Genomic DNA, 16,473 nt, shown 5'->3' on the forward strand with positions numbered 1-16,473 from the left:
AGTTCCTCATCCATAAATGAGGGGCAATACTACCAATCTCACAGAGCACGTTTGAACATTTATTTATTTTTATCTTTTTTTTTTTTTTTGAGACAGAGTCTTGCTCTGTCTCAGGATGGAGTGCAGTGGCACAGTCGTAACTCACTGCAGCCTTGAACTCCTGGGCTCGGGTGCTCCTCCTACTTCAGTCTCCCAAGCAGCTGGGACTACTGGTCATGCCACCATGCCTGGCTAATTTAATGAGATGAGATGTGAAGAGCTTTCCTCCTTGGGTAGCACGAAGTCAGTGCTCAGGAAGTGAAAGCAGTTATTTATTATCATATTTGATGACTACAGTGTAAAAGTCAGCTCATAAAGTGTAATGAAGTCTTTGAAGGGTTTAGAGAAGGAAATAGTTGTAGGAAAAATGGTTTAACACAATTGGAAATGGAGGCAGAGGCACGAGAGGGGGCAAAGATCTGGCTCAAACTAAACAAGAGCGCCCACTTCAGGCAGAGCAGGGTGGTGGCTCAGCATGTGTGTTCTCTTGGCAGAGTCCCCCGGGGTTCAAACACCTTCTATGCTGCTTACTAGATGATAGCATGGGGCAAGTGACCGCTTTTGTTGAGCCTCAGCTTAGAAAACTAAGATTTGCTAATAGTGCCAATACATCACAGGGGACACTCAATCCTGGTACACAGTAAATAATCAGTAGATGGTGGGTGTTGATCATTATTCAGGTTTCGAGGTGCTTGCTTCCTGGAGATATTCTTCTAATTCAGCTTCTACTTCCAAGGCTGGAAGGAATGATGTTCACAAAGGACTAGGCAGATACTTCGTTATGTAAAGCAGACAGAGAATAAAACAGTCTCCAAACGTGAGGTCTTTCAACAAGGTGCTTTATTGGAGGGCAGCGTGTAAGGCGAAGGCAAGGAGGCCGGTGAGGGATGATGGTTGCAAGGGTGGGTCTCAGCCCTGACAATACTTATCGGTGTCCAGGTTCTTGTTCTCCTTGTTGTAGGGAGCCTTTGAAAAGCAGATGGCAGCACTGCGGTCGCAGTTGCAGATGAAGGCCGGGCACTCTGTGTTTGTGCCTGGAGCGGGATGAAAGAAGAGGACTGAGCCAAAGCGGACCCTGCTTTGTACAATCCAGGGACAGGAAGAATTAATCGGAATAAACTGGTGGCCATTTCATTGGTGCACATTTAGGGTTGACAGATTAAGTGAATGAAATACATCAGGATGTCTAATTAAATTGGCTTTCAGATAAACCATGAATGCAATATTTAGGACATTACCAAAAAAGGATTTGTTGTTTAGCTGAAGGTCAAATTTATTTATTTATTTATTTATAGACAGAGTCTTGCTCTGTCGCCCGGCCTAAAGTGCCATGGTGTCAGCCTAGCTCACAGCAACCTCAAACTCCTGGGCTCAAGCAATCCTCCTGCCTCAGCCTCCCGAGTAGCTGGGACTACAGGCATGTGCCACCATGCCCGGCTAATTTTTTTATATATATATTTTTTTAGTTGTCCAGCTAATTTCTTTCTATTTTTTTAGTAGAAATGGGGTGTCGCTCTTTCTCAGACTGGTCTCGAACTCCTCAGCTCAAATGATCCGCCCGCCTCGGCCTCCCAGAGTGCTAGGATTACAGGCGTGAGCCACCACGCCCAGCCGTCTGCATTTGAACTTAATTATCTGTAATGTATATATTTCTGCTTACCTTCAGTAATCTTATTAAAGTTTTGTTTCTCTCTGACACTTTCTTTTAAAAATCACAAATGTTTTCCTTTCTCAGTAAATTTCCAGTAAAGTACAAATTATAGGACAAACTAGGATGGACTTAAAATTAAAATAAGTATGAAGTGCAAATGAACTGCCTTTCTGGAGGGAGGGACGTGTTTCACCATGTGCATGGTTAAGAACAGAGCCTTTAAAATCAGATGAAACTGGATTCAAATATCAACTGTCCATTTATAAACTATACGCTTTTGGGCAGATGATTGTCTTTGAGCCTCAGCTTCCTTACCCGTAAAATAGGAATAATAAAATCTGTCTTGTATACATGCTTAGCCCAGTAGCTGGCATGCAGTAAGAGCCTAATAAATGATTACTCTTGGGTTTTTTTTACTAAATAAGGAAGGAGTATGACAGGACAGTTAGAGAAGAGGCCTTATAGAAACTCCAAAGCCTTATATAACTGTGTTCAAAAACCAAACACCACCTCTTACGACCTGTGTGACCTTAGGCAAATGGCTCAGCCTTCTGAGCCTCGGTTTTCTCATCTGTAAAATGGGGACAATAATAGTACCGATCCCATAGCTTTACTGTGAGGATTAAAGAAGACACTGCCTAGCACCAATAAAATCATCAATAAGTGGTGGCTATCAGTACTATTATTTCCTCACTGCCTACTGAGGGCCTCCTAGAATCCATAGATCAAGAAGGAGGTAAACCTACTGCTACAGGTGATCTCAGAGCCGGAGCACGTGTAGGAGTAGCTCTTCGTGTAGGGGTTATCCAGGAGGAATTTACAGCTGTCCAGCTTCTCGGCCTGGCTGTAGCAGTTGTCGTGTGTCTGGCAGCACCTGGAAAGGGGAAGGGAGCACTGAGGCAGGAGCAAGGGTGCAGCGACAGGTATCACCTGCTGTTTCTCAGGAACAGGTGGGGATGACTTAGCCGAGATGGTCTGGGAGAAATGGTCTTTTAAGTATGGTTTAAAAAAAAACGTAAGTCCTTTTATCATATGTGTACTGAAAGCGATTATCACATGGATGTGTGAATACAGTAAAATCCTGTGTTCTGAAGATGCTGTGACACTTTTAACCACCGCTAGGTTACACTTGGATTGTCCCTGTGAGGTTGTGTGTTGCCACATTCTGCCACTAGAGGACAGCATCACCCACTGTTTTACATCTCAGACATTCTGCTTCCAGGGTCCTCTTGGAACATATTTCTGTATATGACAAGAGGTTGAAAATATGTTATCCTTAGCAGAGATGTAAGTCCCCTTTCTGTGCCTCAAAGAGATCCTTGGCCTGTGCCCTGCCCCCGCCCCAGCAGACACTCCAGTCTCCCTCCGGCTGGATCACTCACGTGTCCAATTCATCCACAGGGGTGCCCGAGCCACCCAAGCCACAGTAGCAGCCGTAGTTGTTGTAATCCAACAAGGGGTTACTTCCAGGGATCGCGCACTTGATCATGTTGCGGAACTGCCACAAGGCTCGCGAGCTGATGCTGCTGTTGGCAGCTCCCACTGCAAGAAGACACACCCAGGGTTCAGATCTGCCCAGGTTGGCTCTGCCAACGCCCCAGGGATCCACTATCTGTCTGCTCCCTGACCCCTGATAGCTGCCTCCTTAGAGGAGCTTTGCACCCAGGAACCTGGTAAAGTGAGTAGGAATTTTTTTTTGCAATGAAACCTTTTTTGTTGTTGTTGGAGACAAGGTCTTGCTCTGTTGCCCAGGCTGGAGTGCAGCGGTGGGCGTGATCACAACTCACTGCAGCCTTAAACTCCTGGGCTCAAGTGATCCTCCCGCCTCAGCCACCCAAGTAGCTAGGACTACACGGTGTGCCACCACGCCTGGCTAATAATTTTTAAATTTTTTGTAGAGATGGGGTCTTGCTATGTTGCCTAGTCTGGTCTTGAACTCGAGGCCCTCCTGTGTTCGGATTCCAGTCAGGAGCCACCGGGCCGGCCAGGATTTGGGCTTTTATTCTGTAAGAAATGGAGGGATCTGGGCCAAGGAGGGGCATAATCTAGTTTAGCTTTTAAAAGGATCCCACTGGATGCTGTGTGGAGAATAGGCTGAAGGAAGTCATGTCGACTGGGGTCTGGGTCTGGGAAGGAGACCCCAAGATAGAATTAGAAGTGCAAGAGATTTCTGGGGGGGAAACACCTGTGAAGGCTAAAGGAGCAGTCAGGGAGATCCTCAGATTCTAGCAGGTCTGACACCTGGGAAGGGAGAGGAGGGAAGGACGGAGGATTGGGAAGCACGAGGCTCGCACTGCAGCGTGGTTCCGTGGGAGCTCAGCCAGGCCGGCGGGGAGCCCCAGAGCAAAGATGCCTGTTGTGGGGGTCCCTGATGGGCAGAAACGGCCCGGCCCTGCCATGCTCCATCAGTGGCTGGGAGCAGTCTGGGAAAGCGGGCCAGGGTGTGGTTGCTGCTGCAGGTCCCAGAGGGGCAGTAGCTGGAGCCTGTCGCCAACCACACTCCGTGTGAAGGTGCAGCCCCCTGGCTGCCGCAGGGGACCAGGTCTGAAGCAGGCAGAGCCATGAAGGCCGTCATCTCCCCGCAAGATCGGCCCGCCTGACTCGCCACATCATCTGCGAGAACTGACACCCCTGGTCCCCTGGGCTTCCTCAAGGACTAGGCTGCACACCCGAGTGTCCTTGGAGTGTCCGTAGCCCCTGCCATCGCAGCTGTGGGCACAGTTTCTCCTGCTGGTTTTCAGTCATTCAGTCATCACATAACCCCTGGGTGTGAGACGACTCTGTGCCAGGCTCGGTGCCGGGGCTGGAGGTAACCCTGGCGACACAACACAGTCACCGCCTTTAAGGGACTTTCAGTTTAGTTAGGGAGGGAGACATGCAAACTTCCCTCGTCCACAAACGGCGGATAATAATCCCACCACCTCCCTGACGTGGATTGCACGAGTGGATGCTTGTGAAGGGTTCAGTACGGGCACAGGGTACGTCACCTCAGTAACCGTTGGCTATTACTATTATTCCCGTAGAGGTAAGACTGGGACATCCCACCTCACACCCGTTAGAATAGCTGCTATCAGGCCCGGCGCGGTGGCTCACGCCTGTAATCCTAGCACTCTGGGAGGCCGAGGCGGGTGGATGGCTCGAGGTCAGGAGTTCGAGACCAGCCTGAGCAAGAGCCAGACCCCCGTCTCTACTAAAAACAGAAAGAAATTATCTGGACAGCTAAAAATATATATAGAAAAAATTAGCCGGGCATGGTGGCGCATGCCTGTAGTCCCAGCTACTCGGGAGGCTGAGGCAGTAGGATCGCTTGAGCCCAGGAGTTTGAGGTTGCTGTGAGCTAGGCTGATGCCACGGCACTCTAGCCCGGGCAACAGAGTGAGACTCTGTCTCAAAAAAAAATAATAATAATAATTAATTAAAAAAATTAAAAAAAAAGAATAGCTGCTACCAAAAAAGCAGAAAATAACGAGTGCTGGCGAGGATGTGGGGAAATTGGAAGCCTGTGCGCTGCTGGTGGGTCAGTAAGATGGGACAGCAGCTGTGGAGACAGTATGGAGCTTTCTCAAACAATTAAAAATAGGCTGGGCGCGGTGGCTCACGCCTGTAATCCTAGCACTCTGGGAGCTTCCCATGGGATCCTAACCTCTCCCGACACCTTGACAGACCCTGGGCCAGAGGAGCAGATCCCATTCCTGACCTGCAGAAACTGTGGGATAATAAATGTGTTGTTCTATACCGCTAAATTTTGGAGTAATTTGTTACATAGCCCCCGATAAATACACAAGGCTATTTATGATAGCATTGTTTGTAATAGCAATATATATATATATATATATATATGTATTTTTTTTTTTTTTTTTTGTGAGACGGAGTCTCACTTTGTTGCCTGGGCTAGAGTGCCGTGGCATCAGCCTAGCTTACAGTAACCTCAAACTCATGGGCTCAAGTGATCCTTCTGCCTCAGCCTCCCGAGTAGCTGGGACTACAGGTGCGAGCCACCACACCTGGCTAATTATTTGTTTCTATTTTTAGTTGACTGGCTAATTTTTTCTCTTTTTAGTAGAGATGGGGTCTCGCTCTTGCTCAGGCTGGTTTCGAACTCCCGACCTCAAGTGATCCTCCTGCCTTGGCCTTCCAGAGTGCTATGATTACAGGTGTGACCCACTGTGCTTGGCCTGTAATAGCAATATTTTGAACATAACTAACTATCCATTAGTAGAGGACTAGTTAAATAAACCAGGATATGGCCTTTAGCAGAGTACTCCGCAGCCATTAAAATGATGAGGCAGGTGTTCATGTATTTTTTTCTCCTCTTTATTTTTAAGAGATGGGGTCTTGCTCTGTCGCCCAAGCCGGAGTGCAGTGGCATGATCATGTCTCAGTGCAGCCTCAAACTCCTGGGCTCCAGTGATCTTCCTGCCTCACTTGGCCTCCCAGAGTGCTGGGATTACAGATGTGAGACACCTCGCCTGACCCTGGCTAATTCTTTTATTTTCAGTAGAGACAGGGTCTTGATATGTTGCCGAGGCTAGTCTTGAACTCCTGGCCTCACGTGATCCTCCGCCTTGGCCTCCCAAATTGCTGGGATTGCGGGCATGAGCCACCGTGCCCAGCCTACCTGGCCTGTTTTTTAATCGTTAATTTGAATCTTGTTCTTCCTTCAGTGGATGCTTCTAGCCTTTGGGTCAAATCCAAACTCCTGGTCTGACTCCAGAAGGCCCTTGAGATCTGGCCTTTGCCAGATGTCTCCTGTCTCATTTTCTACCACTTTTCTCCGCCCGCCCCCCATCACTGTAGCCAACCGGCCTTCTGTCCCTGTCCCCAACAGGACAACCTCTTTCCTGCTTCCAGTCCTGTACACACCTGCTATTTCCCCTGCCTGGCACTTTCGTCATCTCAATTTTCGAAAGGCGGGAAGATCTTGGGTTAAATGCCATCTCCTCAAAGAGGCCCTTCCTGGACGCCCCAGTTATGTGGCTCCCCTGGCGTCACTTTTCTTCATGTTCTTTGCTTCATGGTCCTTCTACAATCTGTACCCATCTGTTTATTTAATGTCTCCCTCGCGCAAGACCATGATCTCCTCAAGGGTAGCTTCCTGGCTTTTATTCCCCGGAGCCTGGCATTGTGCCTGGCACATAGTAGGCATTTAGTCAATATAGGATGACTTAAATGAATGAAATAGTCAATCAGTGAATTAAAGAAAGTGCCTGGCACATAGTAGGTGCTCAATAAATTTTTGTTGAATGAGTGAAGAAATCCTGCCTCTAGCTGAAGGGGTGTTTGCCCAAATCAAGTACAAGGCTTTGTGTAGCAAACTCAGGGGAGCAGAACCCTGCCCCCCATCTGCATAAAGCCCTACCCTGTGAGATTTGGTGGCCTCAAAAGAAAAGGGCACAAAAGTATTTTCAGGGTCCTGTTCAATTAGCCACCAGCATTGTCTTGTTGCCCCATGCCTAGTCCTTCATGTTCTCCATCTGCTGGACACTGCGGGCCGCTCACTGTGTTTAAACCCCAGGGCCACACACAGCTGGCCCCCCATGGGTGGTCTCCATGGTGGGAGCTGACAGAGGCTGCAGCCTGGAGCAGAGGCCTCAAATCTGCTCAGACAGGAGGGGGCCGTCTACCCTGGCCGGTCTCCAGAACTCCCTTGTTTTCTTTTTCTTTTTCTTTTTTTTAATTTTAGCATCCTCATTTCTCTGTATCTTGTTTTCTCTTTTCTCTCTCTCTCTCTCTCCAATCCAGCCAGCTCTGCTTTGCTGAGGCCAGACCTGCACAAAGCCACGGCTCCTGTGTGTGTGTGTGTGTGTGCGCGTGTTTCCCCAGTGGGAGGGTGAGCACTCATCTCTGAGTCCTCAGTCTCCACCAGAGCCTGGCACCTTGGAGGTCTCCATCCACGTTGAGTGAATCAATGAAAAAAATGGATGAATGAGCTGGGATTCGAATTCCAGTGTGTCTGACTCCATCAATTCATTCACTACACGGTGCCAACAACACTGTCTACACTCACGGAGCCCACCCGTCAGTGTGGGAGGGTGAGAAGAAACTAAATGAATCAACAAGATAAAAATTGCAGCCAAAGGTAGGTGCTGGGAAGACACTGCACCAAGGCAGTATGGTAGGGAGACAGAAGGCAGTTTTCTTAGCGTGGGTGGGCAGGGCTGGCCCTTCAGAGGGGGATCCTGTGGGTTCAGAACTGCAGGTTGAAAAGGCGCCAGCGGTGGAGGGATTTGAGGGAGCCCCCAAGACGGCAGCTCTTAAGCCCCTCAGGAATCTTGACTTGAGACTCCAGGGTTGGCCAGCCCTGTCTGCTGTGACCTGTGTCCCCGATTCCAGAGGAGCGAGGCTTAGTGCAGGAAGGAGAAGGAGGGTGGAGCTGGGGGGAGTTGCCTACCTGCGAGCAGGGCAGCCAGCACAAGGAGTTTCATCTTGTAGTCAAGGAGGTGAATGAGAAGAAAAGCGAAGGTAACCAGGGGCCGACCTCCTGACAGCCACTTGCCCCATGCCCCTGATATAAGGCTGTAGTGTTTGCTTTGCTCTTGGCTGACTCTGGGCTGGCCTTGAGTCTATCTGCCGCAGGAATGACCCTGACCTGTGTGCCAGCAAGGGATCACTGGAAAAAATGTCATGCATTTGTTCTCAGCACCTTGTAACTAAAGGTGTGGTTTCTGGAGGGGGAGATCGGGGGTGGGCAAAGCCACCAACCCAGTCGGGCAGCTGGGATAAGGGGGACAGGAAGGAATGATTGCTGCATCCACAGCTTGTCAAGTGCCTGAGTCTGTGCTGTGGGTTTCAGTGAATAGTCCCATCCATCATGCAATTTGGAGATGAAGAAACAGGTTCAGAGAGGTGCAGTAATTTGCCTAAGGTCACACAGCTAGCAAATGGCAGAACAGGGGCTCCATTTCAAGGCACGGGTTTTATTTTTTTCTCACCACGCCAATACCACTTCCCTCCGAGACTCCCCAGTGTGGGTTTATGAGAAAGCCCTGGGCTTTGGAGTTCTAAAGGCCTGGGTCTGACTTACAGAATAATAAAGGGTTTTAGAACTGTCCTATCCAATGTCTATATAACATTTTTTAGGTGAAATTCACATAACATTAACTACTTTGAGTGAACAATTCAGTGTATTTAGCATCGTGCATTCACAATGTTCCCAACCATCGCCTCGATCTAGCACCAAAACATTTTCGTCATCGCCAAAGGAAACCTGGTACCCACTAGCAGTCCCTTGTGGGTACCAGAACTGCTGGTAACCAATTATAAATATCACGTATTCTATGACATATCTAGAATAGGTAAAGCCATAGAGACAGAAAGCAGATGAGCAGTCCCGGCAGCTGCTCAGGCTGGTCTCGAACTCCTGAGCTCGAACTCCTGAGCTCAAATGATCCACCCGCCTCGGCCTCCCAGAGTGCTAGGTTTTTCCTTTGTTTTAAGACGTCACTCTACAGCCAAAACTGTTGAGTTTTTATGGGATCTCTATAACCACCCTTCGAGGTAGGAAGGGCCTTGCTATTTTTATTTATCTATCCCCATTTACTTATTTTTATTGAGCAGGGTTCCTACACACCCCCTCCATTCCCCTAACAGCTTCCCCTATTATTAACATCTTAGCATGGTATGTGTTCTACAGTTAATGAACCAATATTAATATTTATTATTACCAACAATATTAACAAACTGGCCGGGCGTGGTGGCTCATGCCTGTAATCCTAGCACTCTGGGAGGCGGAGGCGGGTGGATTGCTCAAGGTCAGGAGTTCGAGACCAGCCTGAGCAAGAGCGAGACCCCGTCTCTACTAAAAATAGAAAGAAATTATATGGACAACTAAAATATATATATAGAAAAAATTAGCCGGGTATGGTGGTGCATGCCTGTAGTCCCAGCTACTCGGGAGGCTGAGGCAGTAGGATTGCTTGAGCCCAGGAGTTTGAGGTTGCTGTGAGCTAGGCTGACGCCATGGCACTCACTCTAGCCAGGGCAACAAAGCGACACTCTGTCTCAAAAAAAAAAAAAAAAAAAAATTAACAAACTCAAGCTCATAGTTTACTCAGAAATCCTTAGTTTTCACCGAATATCTTTTTCCTATTCCAGGATCACATCCAGGCTGGCCACATTGTGGCCAAGGCAGGAGGATTGCCTGAGCTCAGGAGTTTGAGACCAGCCTGAGTAAAAATGAGACCTCATCTCTACTAAAAATAGGAAAAATTAGCCAGGCATGGTGGCCTGTGCCTGTATATCCAGCTCCTTGGGAAGCTGAAGCAGGAGGATCACTTGAGCCCAGGAGTTTGAGGTTGCCGTGAGCTATGATCATGCCACGGCAGTCTAGCCCAGGCAACAGAGTGAGACTCTGTCTCAAAAAATAAATACATAAAAAGAATAAAAATATTTAAAAAATTAAAAAACAAAGTCAGCTCTCGGTCACACTAGCCACGTTTCCAGGGATCAGCAGACACATGTGGCTAGTGGCTGCCATGTTGGCAGTGCAGACATAGAATGCGTCCATAATCATAGAAGGTTCTATTGGACAGTGCTGTAAATGGGCACAGAGCTGGTCTCAGGGCCAGCCCAGAGACAGAGGGGACTGTGAGAGATACCGCAGAGAGACTGGGATGGTGCAGGACCACACAGCAGCCTTCACAGCCCCAGCACGAGTGAAGGCTGCCCGAGCAAAGGGAAGGCTGGACCAGCAAAATGCCAAGTCTCTCTTATGTGGGTTCTTTGGGAACAGAAAAAGAGCGAGGAATGGGCTCTGCTCCCGGATTTGGGCCTGAAGGATGCTAAGTGGGTGATTGGGGGTGGGCCAAGGAAGGAGAAGTAGCAGGTACTACATAGTCCTCTGAGGCTAATAGTTATTAATTGCCATTGAGTGCTAACTCTATACCAGCTCCCGTGCTACCCGGCACAAACCTTTGAGGTAAGCTCAATTGCAAATTCCATTTCACAGAGAAGATTGAGGCTGAGAGAGGTTAAGTGACTGCCCCAATGTCACACAGCAGGATCAAGATATGAGTTGTTATCTGGTACTCATGACACCACCTCGGGACAGTGAGTGCTGAAAGTCTTTTGAAGTCAGGGGAATTAAGATTAGTCCCACCTCCTACTCCCCCTTCTCCCTGGTGGTGGAAGCCTTCCACAAGGGCGGTCTGGACAAATTCTCATGTGCTGGGGCTTAGGCAAAGCACTACCTGGTGGGGGACAGTTCAGACTGCTACCGCAGCCCTCTCCCCCTGGAAAGAGGCACACTGACTGTGACAGCCCGAACCTCTGCAGCCCCTGCCACAGAGGTCACAGAGAAGGGACCTGGTGGGACACTGGGCACCTCCCTAAAGCCTCTACAGTCTGAACCTTGAACTTCTCCTGCCCCAGATGCATGCACAGGTGTGCAAAGTACAGCCTCTCCCAGCCTGGGAAAAACACACTCTCCAACGGAAAGAACAGCTAAGGATAGCTCTTGACTCCTTCAGGTGACATTGTACCCACACTCCAGCAAGGTCACATCTGCTTGGCCCATGAAGGATAAGACTCCTGCTTCCAGAAAAAACTTCAAAGCAGCTACCAGCTACTTTTTTTTTTTTTTTTTTTTGAGAAAGAGTCTTGCTCTGTTGCCCTGGCTAGAGTGCAGTGGCGTGATCATAGCTCACTGTAACCTCAAACTCCTGGGCTCAAGCGATCCTCCTGCCTCAGCTTCCCGAGTACCTGGGACTACAGGTGTGCACCCAGCTAATTCTCCTATTTTGGGTAGAGACAGGGTCTTGTTCTTGTTCAGAGCTGTTCTTGAACTCCTGACCTCAAGCCATCCTCCTGCCTCAGCCTCCCAGAGTGCTAGGATTACAGGTGTGAGCCACCGTGCCTGGCATTACCAGCTCCTATTTGCTAAGTGCTTCTGTACATTGGGCACTGTGCAAAGACTGTTTTATATACGTTGTCTTTCAGCCTACCAACAACCTCTGACATAGTTATGATTGCTGTCATTCTTTTCATCATCATCTCCATTTTACAGATGACAAAACAGGTTCAGAAAGCTTAAGGAACTTGCTCAAATTTGCACACCTAGAAAAAATCTGAACCTGTGTCTACCTGCCTCATAGCCCAGGTGTCTCTTCAATTCCAACAGCAGCAGCAGTAGTTATAATAATACGCCTTGAGGCTATGCCAGGAAAGATACGAAGAGCCTTACCAAGGCTAGGCTACAATCAAGTGCCGATAAGTAAATTGAGGCAGTGCACCAAAGGATCTCAACCTGTTTCTCACATCCAAAGCCACCACGCCTAGCGTCTGGATCTTCCTGACAGCCTCCTAACTGCTAGAACGGCACTCTTTAGCTCCCCATTTATCCAGAGAAGGGGTGTGATGTGTAGCCAGCGGTTCCCAAACTTGACTGATCCTTGCAATCTTTTGGGAAACTTATGGAGTAATTCAGATTCTTGGAATGCAAGATGCAGGTTGGGTAGAAGGATCTGAAATCTGTGGTTTTTATTTTTTAAATTTTCCTAGGTGACTCTGATGGTTCTGTAGTTTTAAGAACCATTGGTTTGGTATTTTTAAAAATGACTATTTAAAAATGACGCCATGGCACTCACTCTAGCCCGGGCAACAAAGTGAGACTTTGTCTCAAAAAAAAAAAAAAAAAAAAAAAAAAAAAAATTAATTGAAAAAAAAGACTATTGGGCTGGGTAGGGGTTCATGGGCGGTATTACAGTTTTATACTTTAAAACTCATACATGCCACGTATTTTTTCCTTTTCTCTTTTTTCCTTCGTTTAAAAATTTTTGTTGCTTATTAATAAAGATTTCAGATATACAAAAGTAGAGAGAATAGTATAGTGAACCCATGTAATTAAATCCAGCTTCAGTTCTTATCAACATTTCCCAATCATATTATATCTACACCTACACAGACTTTTTTTTTTTTTGAGACAGAGTCTTGCTCTGTTGCCTGGACTAGAGTGCCGTGGCGTCAGCCTAGCTCACAGCAACCTCAAACTCCTGGGCTCAAGCAACCCTTCTGCCTCAGCCTCCCGAGTAGCTGGGACTGCAGGCATGCGCCACCATGCCTGGTTAATTTGTTTCTATATATATTTTTAGCTGTCCAGATAATTTCTTTCTATTTTTAGTAGAGACGGGGTCTCGCTCTTGCTCAGGCTGGTCTCAAACTTTTGACCTCAAAGAGTGATCCTCCTGCCTCGGCCTCCCAGAGTGCTAGGATTACAGACGTGAGCCACTGCGCCCGGCCCAGACTTCTTTTTTATTAAATATTTTAAAGCAAATCATGCATACCAAGTAATGCATTTCTGTATGCATTTCAAGCTTATGAGGATTTAGAAATTTTTTTTTTAGAGACAGTCTCGATCTGTTGGTCTGGCTGGAGTACAGTGGCGTGGAGTTTCCTGGGCTCAAGCAATCCTCTTGTCTCAGCCTCCTGAGTAGCTAGGACTACAGGTGTCTGTCACCACGCCCGGCTAATTTTTCTACTTTTTGTAGAGACAGGGTCTTGCTCTTACTCAGGCTGGTCTCGAACTCCAGACCTCAAGCAATCCTCTGGCCTTGGCCTTCCAAAGTGCTAGGATTACAGGCATGAGCCACCCGGCACCTGGCAGCATTGTTGAACTTTTCATCTTGCAAATCTGAAACTATGTACCCACTAAACAACTCTATTTCTCCTTCCCCAGCTCTTGGTAACCACCATGGTATTTTCTGTTTCTGGGAATTTGACTATGCTAGGTACCTCAAGTAAGTGGAATCATATAGTATTTCATCCATGGTTTATTTCATGTAACCCAATGTCCTCAAGGTTCATCCGTGTTGTAGTATGTGACAGGATTTCCTTCCTTTTCAAGGCTGAATAACATTCCATTGTATGGACATACCACATTGTATTTATCCTTTTATCCATTGATGGACTTTTGGGTCATTTCTACCTTTTGGCTATTACGAATACTGCTGCTATGAACACTCATGTACAAATACCTGTTCAAATCCCTGCTTTCAATTCCTTTCGGCATACACCACCTAGGGGTGGAATTTGCTGGACCATATGGTAATTCTTTGTTTAGCTTTTTGAGGAACTGCCACAATGTCTTCCACAGCAGCTAAACCACCACTTTACATTTCCACCAGCAACGCACAAGGGTTTCAATTTTTCCACATCCTCAACATTTGTTATTTTCCATTTTTTAGGTTTAAAAAAATATACATATATATGTATATATATATATAATAGCCTTCCTAATGGGTGTGAAGTGGTATCTTATTGTCAATGCTAAGCTCTGAGAACGGTGGGGAAGTTGGAGATAAAAGCTATATCAAGCAGGAAGTCAAGAACGTTCCAGAAGTAAAACAGGAGAGGGCAAGGGCAGCAAAGGATTTAAAAATATACCACTCTGATATATTGACTATTTAAGTTAAAGGCACTTGAAAAACAGCAGGAACAGGATCACTCTGACCTTCGTGCTGTGTCTTAAAAGCAAGCTGAAATTCCCCTGTCAAAGACGCCCTCCCTACACCGGGAGAAGCAACAGCCTTATCGTCAAGGACGAGAAGTCAAGACCAAGATAATTCTGTGCAGACCTTGTTAAAATAACTCTTATCTTTTAAGCTTCTCCACGTAATTTAGTTTTTTTTTTTTCACAACGTCCAACTCATTAAATATAAGTAACTGGCTCTGACTGCTTCTTTGGGTTTTCATTTCTTTATGAAGGTTCCTGTGCCACGTAAAACGCGTATTAAATACCCTTCTATGCTTTTCTAGGGGCCGGGCGTGGTGGCTCATGCCTGTAATCCCAGCACTTTGGGAGGCTGAGGTGGGAGGATCGCTTGAGGCCAGGAGTTCAAGGTCAGAGTGGGCTATGATCGTGCCACTGCTGCACTCCAGCCCGGGTGACAGAGTGAGATCCTGTCTCTAAAAATAGATAAATAAATAAGTAAATGTGTATGCTTTTCTCCTGTGACTCTAGCTCATGTCACCCTAATTCTTGGATCCAGCCAGGACCCTAAGTGGAGGGAGGAAGGACTTTCCTGCTGCCCCTACAAGCAGGAAAATGAGGTCTGTCCCCCAGGGTACCGCGACCTGAATGCACAGACACAAGACACTCACCAGCCCAGCACCGTTTTCAAATAATTTATTAGGAATTTAAAACTGAAAATAAAACCTGGAAAAAGAAGTTACAGATGTGGAGAGAAGAGACACCGGAGAGCGGTAACTTGCTGGCTTCGAAACACCATGTAACATCTTTAAAAAAAAAAAAAAAAAAAAAATTCCCCAAACAAATCAGAAAACGGAATTCCAGGGTCCTGAGCCCAAGGAGGGGGCCCAGGCGGGGTGGGAGGCTCAGGGAACCGGGAGAAGAGGGAAGCCAAGTCTCTCAGAACTCAGCTCAAACGTGTAGAAAATTAAAAATAAAAACCAATAAAATGCAGCTTCTCTTTTATTAGGAAACATTAACAAAAAAACAAAAACAAAAACAAAAAAAAACCCAAAAACACGAACAGCCGCGCATCTCAGTAACAAAGATTATTGCTTTGTGTTCTCAGGGCTAAAAGGTAAAGCACCTCACACAGACAATTAACTCTCCAAAGGGGGGGTCTCAGGGGTGGGGGGCTCTGATGGGGAAGGGAGCTTAGGCCCTCGGCCTCAGACCCGGGGGACAGGGATGCAGAGAAGGGGGGTGACAACGATGGGGGCCTCAGCCCCGCCAGGCCAGCCACTGTTCTCGATTTACACTCTGAGCCTCTGTTTCTCCTTTGAGCGGGGCTCTGGGGTGAGGGGCTGCCAAGGGGCTCTGGCCATGAGACCATCCTGGTGGGAAACTTCAGTGAGAGAATGTGGGGGTTCCCTGAGAAGCCCTTTGCTTTCCCCTGGGGTCTGCCCCTTACCAAAGTGCCCCCTGGGTGCCCACTCACGGCAGGGTGGGGCTCAGAGCAGAAACCGTGGAGGCCCAACCAAGGCCGGGGGCGGGGGAGACCTTTGGAGAGTTAATTCCTTTCCAGCCGTGGCTCGGGCAAGCCCTTCTCTTCCTGCTCTTCCTGTGCCCCTTAGCCCCACACCAGGCTTTCGGGGTGAGCAGGCCCCCCAAGGGCCTGAGAGAGCGGGCCTGCCGCAGCCACAGTGGAGGCCTGCAAGCTTACAGTAACGGTGTCTAAGGGGACAGAAACAGGGGAGGGGGAGACCCTCACCCTCGGGGATCTCAGAGAGGGGTGGGGGCTTCACCTCACAGTATTTACATATGATACAGGACGGGATGGTTCCAAGGGCTTGGCCTGGCCTGCCCGCAGCCCTGCCCTCCTGTCCGGGGCTGGAGGGAGGCGGCCAGGGGCCCACACCCACATAGACACTTTGTTCTCAGCTGGTGGGGGGCGCCTGGCCCCTTGCCCCCTGCGGCCTGGGGCTTCACATTCACAAACCTACAAATAGTTTAAAAACGGATTTAAAAAAAAAAAAAAATAGGAAAAGAATAAAAGAGGGGAAAATCAGAATAAAAACCAACGGTTAGGGCCACGGCCTAGAGCAGGACCCCTCCGCCCTGGCTCTAGCTATGCACAAATACAAAACAGTCCTATGGGGGCGCGGCAGGGAGGGCGCAGACCGAGGGGAGAGGGCAGAGGGTGGGTGGGTGGCAACCGGCTAATCCAAAATAAATAAAAGCGGGCCGGGACAGGGGGCAGGGGGCACAGGGCACGGGCGGAAGAGGGGGAGGTTAGTAGGGGAGCCAGACGTCGTGGGGGGGCAGGCAGTAGCAGTCTGAGTCGCTGCGGGGGCAGGGGGCGGCGGCTGCGGCTGAGGTG

General features: G+C 48.2%; 1 protein-coding gene across 1 annotated transcript; it reads right to left on the bottom strand.

Moving 5' to 3' along the window:
• Positions 1 to 948: 948 nt before the first annotated feature.
• Positions 949 to 8,115, bottom strand: PLA2G1B (phospholipase A2 group IB). Its single transcript, XM_069497514.1, has 4 exons — positions 8,082 to 8,115; positions 3,073 to 3,232; positions 2,437 to 2,564; positions 949 to 1,073 (listed from the first exon to the last, which is right to left on the bottom strand). The coding sequence occupies exons 1-4, from the start codon at positions 8,113 to 8,115 to the stop codon at positions 949 to 951; spliced, it is 447 nt and encodes a 148-aa protein (XP_069353615.1).
• Positions 8,116 to 16,473: the final 8,358 nt, after the last annotated feature.

This window comes from Eulemur rufifrons, chromosome 21, assembly GCF_041146395.1.
Source record: "Eulemur rufifrons isolate Redbay chromosome 21, OSU_ERuf_1, whole genome shotgun sequence".
NCBI classification, from domain to species: domain Eukaryota; kingdom Metazoa; phylum Chordata; class Mammalia; order Primates; family Lemuridae; genus Eulemur; species Eulemur rufifrons.

Bases quoted from the DNA above. Each gene is read 5' to 3' on its own strand.
- PLA2G1B (XM_069497514.1), bottom strand. From the start codon at position 8,115: ATGAAACTCCTTGTGCTGGCTGCCCTGCTCGCAG. The intron at 3,233-8,081 runs GTAGGCAACTCC...GTCTTCTTGCAG, and splicing joins GCTGGCTGCCCTGCTCGCAG to TGGGAGCTGCCAACAGCAGC. The intron at 1,074-2,436 runs GTAGGTTTACCT...ATCCCGCTCCAG, and splicing joins CTCTGAGATCACCTGTAGCA to GCACAAACACAGAGTGCCCG.